This window comes from Lycium barbarum, chromosome 10 (assembly GCF_019175385.1).
Source record: "Lycium barbarum isolate Lr01 chromosome 10, ASM1917538v2, whole genome shotgun sequence".
NCBI lineage: Eukaryota > Viridiplantae > Streptophyta > Magnoliopsida > Solanales > Solanaceae > Lycium > Lycium barbarum.
In genome coordinates this window covers 20342697-20352859 of record NC_083346.1, presented here as the reverse complement: position 1 = coordinate 20352859, position 10163 = coordinate 20342697, and the positions used below count along the sequence as shown (strand labels likewise).

At 33.9% G+C, this 10163-nt stretch overlaps 1 protein-coding gene across 1 annotated transcript; it reads right to left on the bottom strand.

Annotated features, from left to right (window-relative positions):
• Positions 1-5119: 5119 nt before the first annotated feature.
• On the bottom strand, positions 5120-9291 carry LOC132615004 (systemin receptor SR160). Its single transcript, XM_060329558.1, has one exon. The coding sequence runs from the start codon at positions 9053-9055 to the stop codon at positions 5405-5407; it is 3651 nt and encodes a 1216-aa protein (XP_060185541.1). The 5' UTR covers positions 9056-9291; the 3' UTR covers positions 5120-5404.
• Between the last annotated feature and the right edge of the window lie 872 nt (positions 9292-10163).

Here is a 10163-nt window from a genome sequence, read left to right as displayed (position 1 = left end):
AAGAAGCAACGTTAAATGCAAAAATGATACTTAATCAATATCAAATATATAATTCTTTTAAAGAGATGTGTATTGATCGTTATTAACTTTGATGATTGCTAATGCAACATATATTAGTAGTTAGTACAAGCTCTCATATATACGTACGATTTGTTTTGGATATCGGAGTAAAGGAATTCAGTTAAACCATTTTGTCGGAAATTACATTATGTAAATAGGAAAAGAATGAACCTTTTATTTATTTATATGTAAGTTGTTCAATATCTTGGCATACGATTTATTTCTAATTAATATAATAGAAAAGTAAAAACTAACACGTGTGGTGGAATAGTTGAAATCTCTTCACTCGTAATTAGAAAGTTTGAATTTAAACCTTGAAAATAAAGAACCTTTCAATAGGTGACACTTTATACACTTTAATTTCTACCCAACGTGAATTCAAATTAGTTGAAGAAGTTATAAATTTTGAATATCGTCGAATGATTAAACTAAAAGAATAACCATGGAGAAGTGAATTTCAGATACCGCATAATTAAACTAAAACAAAAATTGTCTACTCAAATCACTGGTTTTATACAGATTACGTGGTATAGACGTTATGTGCATGAACATTAATAATTAACTTGCGATAAACATAATTGAGTGGTTAGAAATTGGATTTTCCTATATATGTCTTTTTGTTCCTTCTTCGTGTACGTGTGATTGAGGGTGAGATGTCCTAATATGAAAAACAGTTGTGATTAAATTCCATGTTTGAATTCATTGAATTGTTTTCAAGAGCAGAATCAAACAATTTGTCATTTCTTCCTCTTCTTCTTTTGTTTGGTCAAACAAGAATATTGCACGTTGGTAAAGTTTGGATTAGTAGATGCTTAATGCCGTAGAGGGAGTCTCTATGTCAAAGAAAGTTTCACATAAAAGAATCTGTTTGGATTAGCTGATTATAAATATATACTTAGTAAACTTTCATGTTGAGAAAAAATTAAATACTGAAATTGATTTACCTTCGAATCCAAATATTAATAATTTCGGAGAATTTAATTAATCCAAATGTATTTGATGGGTTAGGAAAAAAGTATATATATGATTTTTTTTTCTTCAAATTCACCCTTATTTTTTTTTTTTTCAATTAGCGGAATGTTAAGCAGGTGGAATGTTCAAGAGAGATGAAGGATAATTTAGACAAATCCGTTTGTGAATAAAGTTATTATCCTTTTAAGATGTATTTAAGAATCATAATAGACGTATAATATCGACCGAAGAAAAGTTACGGAAGGAGGATAGGATCCCTCCACATTCTTTAGGTCTCGGAATCAAGTTTTGGGAATGAAAAATATCTTAGTAGAGAGCATTTTCCTCTTTAATAGAGCTTACACTGTACGAATTCGAAGAAGACCCAAATAAATGATAAACTCTAAATCTAATATTTCCATTTCAAATAAAAACTTATTAAGTAATATTTTCTCTTAAATACACCCTTTAAAAACACGCATAATGCGCTTCTCGGAAGAAGGTTTATTAATTAAAAAATCAACTTGTAAAATTAAAAAAATCAAATAGACTTTATTAAAAGTGAAGATTTCATGCATGTGAACACTAGTAATATAAAACACATCGATTTTGTTGAAATAAATACTTTAATCCTTTGCTTAGGTAGTTGTAATTAATTGTACTGACTATTTAGAAGAGTCAAGGTTTTACCCCCCAAAAACACTTTGAAGTGATAAAAACCTAAGGAAGTGGATGATATAGTATTTTTGTAAGTAATACTATACGTTGCCCACAAAAAAAGTGACCCAACACCCCAACACTCTCCAAGCCAAAAAAAAAAAAAAAAAAAAGAAGAAGAAGAAGAAGAAGAATTGAACAAAGAGAAAGGGAAAAATCCTCCTCCTATTTTGAGTTTGATAAATTCTCAGTCTAAACCAGAAAATAATTTAGTATATTTAGAAATTACTTATAATATAAACAATATTAAACATTTTTTTTTTGTCATATAATAAATTTCAGTTTAAAAAATTAATACTTTTAGCTTAAAAAATGCATACAATCTCATATATATATATATATATATATATATATATATATATATATATATATATATATATATATATATATATATATAAAAGAAAGACTTATCCTTTTAAATTTTTCTTCGTGACATACAATTTATACTATCAGCTCGCTCATATAATAAATATAAGTAGCAGTTTATAATAATTAGAACTAGCAATCTAGAAAATATATCGAATTACATGTTAAAATCGGTTGAACTACATTAATATAAAAGATTTTAAGATGTCAATGTATAGAGTATAAATTTGAATTCATTTTTTTTAAAACAAAAAAAAAACAATTCTAGGAAATTATATCGTATAGGTTTGATAGCACACAGACACACACAAAGCACAATAGCACATAACATCGTCGGGAGAGAGCATGGGTGATGACAAGTTGTCCATAAGAAGGGGACAAATTTTGAATTTCATCAATTTATTAACTAAAAGAACATAAAAATTTTGTAATCTAAGCTAAGCATCGTGACATTTATAAACATCCAATTGGTTTTGCGTGCATGCATCGGAATTATAATAAAGGGACCTTATTACATTTGGTCCACCCTTGGAATTGAATACTTCTACCTTTTATATATTCCTGCTATGGGTAGGGCGAAGGTAGGGGTTGGGTTTTATAGTATGAGCAATTACGAGTTTACGGAGATATTTAGCTGATTAAAAGTAGTTGATTAACATTAAATGTTGAAAAATACAGTTAAGTACTGTTGAATCTGATAATAAGCGGTTTGTGTGTTTGTGGAGAAATTATAGTTAAGTATTTTTTTTTCTTGCTAAAATGACTCAAATGCCCTTAATTTAAGCTATTTTTAAAGTAAACAATGTTATTTTAAAAGACTTTCTAAATGAAAAAGAATGAATTGCGGAGATTGAATGGAGAGGAGATCTGGGATAAAACAATGAAAATGACTTAAATGCCCTTATAACTATTTTTAAAAGTAAACAATATTATTTTAGAAGACTATCTTAATGAATAAGAACGAATTGCGTAGATTGAATGGGGAGGAGATTTGGGATAAAACAATAAAAAAGAATTTGCTTAAATAATAAAATCTTTGATCGAATTAAAAGTGTTTATAAGCTAAAAAATCATAATGGATAATCAACTTATGCTTTTGGCATTTATAAGTTAATTTGACCAGCTTATAAGTTTACTTAAACAGGTATCGATCAAAAAAAATTGAAAACGTTTTGAAGCTAAGGGAGCAAGTTACATGTTTTTTCGCTCCAAATCTTGCAACTAGGACCTATAATTTTGGTAGGTTAATTTCTTTTACAACTTTTAAGGTGTGTTTTGTGACCGCTTTGGACATGTAGTAGCAAAATCCTCTTTTTCTTGCTTTTATTATGGGAATTGCATAGTCTTCAAGCAAAGAGCACACGTGCACATGCACACATTACAGGAAGCGTGCAAAGGAAAAAATCAACGAAATGAGAGGTCCATAGTCATCTTAAAAGTAGAATTTAAGATTACAATGTGACAAATCCTACTTAAATGGAGTATATAACTATCTTAGTGAAAGAGCCACTTGTGCAACTTAAAATTTCATTGATAATTGGGAATCATAATCGAAATGAGCATTTATAGTTAATTGCGCTTCATATTAATAAACCAAAAAGTAGAAAATACATAAAGGGTTTAACTTCCGTTTGTGCGCATTATTAGATCGCTTTAAAGGTAATTAAACATAATCAGACAAATATGGCGAATTATAACCTTTTATAATATGATTAATTACACTGATAATATAACAATTTCACTACATAATCAGATGATATGACTAAATTCAAGCAAAACAGAGAGGGGAAACATTTAAAACACGAGGTTTAGTTCTATAGGGTGACGGCGTAATAAATATTTACATAATCGGGTGATTAGAAAGATATCTGTCAGTAACTCTATATAACACATATCGATTATAATCTGAAATAAATAATAGGTATCATGTTATAAGAAAAGCAATTACCCATAATATAAAGAGTTATTTGCACTAATAATGAAGGTTTAGCTTGCCCCTTTCCATAACTAGAAGATGTTTGTCTAAATGCAAGTTTTGGGCAAGAAAATCAAGAAATATCATACCCTTTTCTAAATGATGGGGAGAAAAGAAAAGGTGGAATTTAGTTATATTTTCTTGTGTGTGGTGGAGGGATGGAAATGCAAATAATTTTCCAATTTCCTTTTCATTAGGATAGAAATAAACTATTCAATCATGTGGTGAAGAAATACGTTAGAGGTAAGGTAGTTGAATGGTCAAAGCCTTGCTAGCTGTCTGTATGTATTAGGGTAATTGGGGAGGTGGAGGGCTAATATTGTTTTCCTTTTCATATAAGACACCTAATTATTGGAGAGGAAATTTTGAAAAACTAAGGGTGTCTTTAGTGGAAAATATTTTGCAAAACAAACCATCTCACTAATCTATGTTCTCCAAATTTAGAAAGTATTTCAAATGAATTATCGAAAAAAAAAATATATGTTAATGGGTTCGTACCATATTTTATTAATATTTTTGGAGGATCCGATACATTGCTATAATATTTTTGAATAGTCCGAGCAACATACAATATCAGTATATTTTAACTTGTTATAACTAACTTTTTAGATTAACTAATTTGACTTTTATAAATGATTACCTATCATTATCATTTAAGCCATCAATTAAATATCATATAGCCAAATTTTCTTTGAAGAAAATTCTTGAAGTTAGGAAGTGGGCAAAGAAGAAGAGCCTAATTAAAAGGCCCTACAACCTGCAGTTTGAATGAAGGATATGATGTCTTAACTGCACACATGCAGAACAAGCGACATGCATTGACATATTCCAATTTTTTAAAGTAATAAATTTGAAGATAAAGGAAAAGAAAAAAAGGAAGTATGAGAAAGGAAACACATGAAAAACCCTTGAAGAAAGGGCCAAAAATACCCTCCACTTAGTCACCATCACTGAGGTCACAAATCTAACAGCTGCTTTTAAAGATTAGATCTGAATCTAATGCTATGTACCAAAAGAATACCAAATTCAAGCTGATGAAAGCTAAAAGCATACAGCAAAACAAACTCATAGACTATTTATATACAACACTGTTACAAGTTAAAAACAACTTCTTTTTATGTATAATAACACAAGATTTTATGGAGGGAACTAGTGATACATACAATAATTGGCTAAAAATTACACTGGCAATCTTTTTTTTTTTTTTTTCCTTTAACTGGTATGGTGAAGAGGGGGAAAAATTCGGGAGCTGAAACAAACTCTCAGCACCTCAATCTTCTTGTCGTTGCATTCTTTGCCAAAGAATTCTTCTGGTGGGGAAAATTTTGCATTAATTCAAAGGTGTTTGCTCAGCTCATTTCCTTCTTTTATACTTTCATTTATGCCCATTTCTATCCCTCCTTCAACCGCACTAAAATTGACATCATCAGCTGCGATCGTGGACGTTGAATCCATGCCTGACCCCGCTTGAATCTCCTTGAACATTGCCATAACTTGAATCATCGTGGGACGCTTCCAATGTCGATCATCTAAACATTGACTAGCAACCTTTAAGTATTGCAGAAGTTCAAGATCAATGCTTGGATCTTCTTTCAATAGTTCTTTATCAAACACATCAGTTATTTTCCCTTTAGCATGCAGCTTTACCCATCCGACAAGATTATTGTCACCAAAATCAGCTGAATCTGTTGGCTGTTTGCCGGTTAAAAGCTCAAGTAAAACAACACCATAACTATAAACGTCTCCCTTCGTCGAACATCTAAAGCTCTGGTAATATTCAGGAGGGACGTATCCAGGAGTACCTGCAAGAGTGCTGACACTCAAATGAGTATCCGCAGCACTCATTAACCTTGCCATTCCAAAGTCAGATACTCTGGCTTCCAACTTTTCATCAAGCAAGACATTACTTGATTTCATGTCCCTATGAATAATGTGTGGAATGCAGTTATGGTGTAGGAAAGCCAATCCTCTAGCTGCTCCAATTGCGATTTTCCTTCTTGCAGGCCAATTGAGCTTGATCCCTATATTCTTCCGATCGTGCAGGACATCTTCAAGACTTCCATACTTCATGTATTCATAAACCAGTAGCCTTTCTTCCAGTACTTTGCAGTATCCCAAAAGAGGGACAAGATTCCGGTGCTTGATCTTCCCTATAGTTTCCATTTCAGCAGTGAATTCTCGATCACCCTGTCCGCTGACGTGTATCAACTTCTTAATGGCTACAACACTGCCATCCTTCAACTGAGCTTTGTACACATCACCAAAACCACCGGACCCTACAAGGCTGTCATTGTGAAAACCATTGGTGGCTTCAAGAAGATCAGCAAATGTGAGCTTCCTTAGAGGCATCTCAAATGCTGCGAGGTTGATGCTTAATGCCTCACGAGCACTCGTATACTTCCATGCACTGTTTGCAGTTGCGGAATGTGAATTATGACCGTCCATATACGCTTCGAGAGCAGCCTCCTTCTTCTTCCTCCTCTTCTTTGTCTCTATGGCAACAATAATCAAACCAAATATGCAGAAAAGGGAGAACAGCAAACCCATTGCCACGCTCCCCGCCAAGGAAGCTTGTTTCCGGTGAGATTTCTGATGCTGATTTGCATCTGCTTTAGGCCCCGGGTTACAAGGTTGGAGAGGATACCCACAGAGGGAAGTATTCGCGAACCTATAATCCGGAAATGTATCAAATGGTGCAGATTCAGGAATCATTCCAGTGAGATTATTATTTGACAGGTCAATATCTCCAAGCAATGTGAGGCTCGTGAGCGAATTCGGAATCGTGCCATTGAGCCTATTATAGGAAATATCAAGAATTGCTACATTCTTCAACCCTCCAAGTTCTTGAGGAATCGCGCCAGAGAGATCATTATGACCCAAATTCAATATCGAAAGATAATACATGGACCCCAATTCCTTTGGGATACTACCTTCCAACTTGTTATAAGACAGGTCAAGAAAAATCATCGAGCCATTGTGGTTAAATGTTGGCTGAGTGATGCCTCTATAAACTCTTGTGAAATTGCAAGGATGCCTTGTTGAGATTCTACCCAGCTGTTCCTGTCTAATCCCTTCAAACTCCAGCAAATTCCCTGCTCCATGACACTCCTTACTCCCATCATTCTTGATATACACGTAACGCTTTCCGGTAAGCAATCCCACCGCGATATTTCCAGATTGCTTGAACAAAGGCCCCGGAATGGAGCCATTCAGGAAATTACTATTGAGATCCAACCATATCAAACTCTGGCAATTACCCAACTCAGCAGGGATATTTCCTGAGATTGAGTTGTTACCAAGCTTTAGAATGGCTAGATAGGACAAACCACCCAAAGAAGCCGGTATTTCGCCAGTCAACAGGTTATTCGACAATGAAATCCAGTTCAACTTTGTACAGTTGCTAAGACTTGCAGGGATTGATCCACTTAATTCATTAAAATCAAGAATCAAATTCTCCAAAGCCTGCAAGTACATAAGCTCTTGTGGGATTTCTCCTGAAAGCTGATTCAACCAAAGGATGAGATCTTTTAACTTTGACAATGACCCTAAACTAGATGGTATTTTTCCAATCAAATAATTAAAGCTGAGATCAAGTGACACCAGTTGTGTACAGTTGCTTAGGCTGTCAGGTATAGGGCCTGAAAACAAATTATTCTGAAGGTACAACACTTTCAAGCTATTCATAGGATCTTTGCAAATCCCAGTAGGAATAAGCCCTGTGAGATTATTAGAACTCACATCCAGATTCTCCAATTTCAGCAAGTTGGAGAAAGAATCAGGCAAACCACCAACAAATTTGTTGAATGATAAGACCATAGTCTTCAAATTACTCAACTTCAAGAGGGTATCAACAGGCAACTTACCAGATAAATTGTTGTTTGAAATATCAAGAAGTTCCAAACTAGAACATCCACCAAGGCTCTCAGGAACCATACCTGAGAAATTATTGTAAGACAAATCCAATTCCACCACAGTTTTGCACAAATCGTCAAGTTGGTCTGGAAAAACACCCTGAAAATCATTCTCACTTAAGTACAAAAATTGCAGGCTTTCACCTGGAAGCTGAGGGACCAAACCAGCAAACTTGTTATTGGTGAGATTGAGAAAACTGAGCTTCCCACATGAAGAAAGTGAAGCACCAAAATCACCATAAAACTTGTTCGATGACAAATCCAAGTGTACCAAATTGGAGCAATCTTTGAATGAAGGGAAACCAGTTGAGAAATTATTAGCAGAAAGATCCAAATATGACAAATTCTTGAAATCCAATTCAGGTATACTCCCAGCTAGTTTGTTACCCTTGACAGAAAAATACTCCAGCTCTCCAAACCCCATTGATGAAAGCCAAAGAAACAAACTTTGGCCTGATATATTATTGAAAGAAAGATCAAGAACTTGCAGTTGCAAGCTAAAGGTTTCACCTTTAACTTCTTTTCCAGGAGGGTCCATTAAATTCTTGGAAAGATTAAGACTTTTAAGGTTTGAACAAACCCCAAAGCTAGAAATATCATTAACAGGACCTGAAATTGTATTTTCAGCTAGATCTATGAAGTTCAAAGAAACCCCGCATTGGGATTTAGCAACAGAAGTTAAAGAACCACTAAGACTAGTATTCTTTAACACTAAAGACTCCAAATTAGAAATTCCAAGCAAATAAGAAGAAACCAAATTGAAGTCCACACTTAAGAAAGTGCTGGTAAGATCTATAGAGGAGACTCTAGAATTCTTGCATGAAACACCAGTGAACTTACAAGGGTCAGTTGATGACAACCAGTTTTGAAGTGAAGTTTGTATGGGCAGTGAAGATTTAAAGGAAAGAAGCTGTTGGGAGTCTTTAAAAAGGCCATTAATGGAAGCTGGTGAAGATGGTGGAAGAAAGAAGATGATAAGGAGAAGAACAAAGAGTTGTTGTAGATAAAAACTAAGCAAGAAAAGTTTGTTTAAGCTAAAAGGGTGGTGGTAGAAAACAGTTTTGTGAGCTTTCATCTTTAAAGATTTGAGCTTTTCTTTAGCTATAATGGAGGTTTCTTGATTGAGTCTCTAGAGTTTCAGTTCTTGAGGTTCCATTTTTGGTGAAGAGAAAGACAGGATTAGTGGAGTTTAAACAGATAAATGTGAAGAGAGTCAAAAGGCAGAGTTAGGAAGGTAAGAAGGGTATGTATAGTGAAATTTTGAGAACCCTGCCTTTGGATTTGTGTGTGTGTTTTGGGGGAGGCGGGGGTAAGTAGGGAGGCGGGGGAGAGAGATAGAAGAGTGGACACAGCTGGTGCACCACATGCCATGTGACCCATATTTTCAGCTCTCTCTCTGTATATGTATTTATTTTATAAAAAATAATTCTTTTGAAGTTTGGTTTCATCTGTCTATATATTTGTATGGTCTTATTTTTTCTTGTGTAAAATTAACTAAATGGGTAACCAAACTTTCAAAATTAGGAAAACGAAGTCCTTAGTATTTTTTTATTTACGTCATTCTTAGATCTATAGTGCTAATTGATTCTTTCTTTTACCTTGTTTACCTTATTATTTTGCTTTTGTTACTGCCTTTTATAGTTACTGTTTTTTCATCTTTTCTTGAGCCGACGATCTATCAGAAACAGTCTCTCTATATTTAAAGGTAGGATCTGAGTATACTTTACCTTCTCCAGCCGTCACTTGATGGGATTATACTGGGTATGTTGTTGTTGTTGTTAAAGTCCTTTTGAAATTCTTATAATGTGCAAAAAGAAAATCTGCTAATATCATTTGCTGAAAAATAATATTATTGGCTAAAGCCTGATCATAATATTGAATACGGAAAAGGGCCAATATTACCCCTGAACTTTGGGAACCCTTCGTTATACTTTAGAGTCAATTATACCTTTACCGATATACTATGGGGTCAATTATACCCTTATGTCTAACAGCTGCCACGTGCCATCATCCCAGCCCTTCAAAATTATTTTCCCCTCAAAATAATTTTTTACCCACTAAAATAACCCAACCCGATTTTTTTTTTCCAGCCAAACTGATATGGACCCAACCCATTACCCCTTTGGCTGGAAAAAATATTCAGATCGAGTTGGGTTATTTTAGTGGGTAAAAAATTATTTGAG

What these genes read in the sequence shown, in the direction of transcription:
- LOC132615004 (XM_060329558.1), bottom strand. Translation starts at nt 9,055, where the DNA reads ATGAAAGCTCACAAAACTGTTTTCTACCACCACCCTTTTAGCTTAAAC.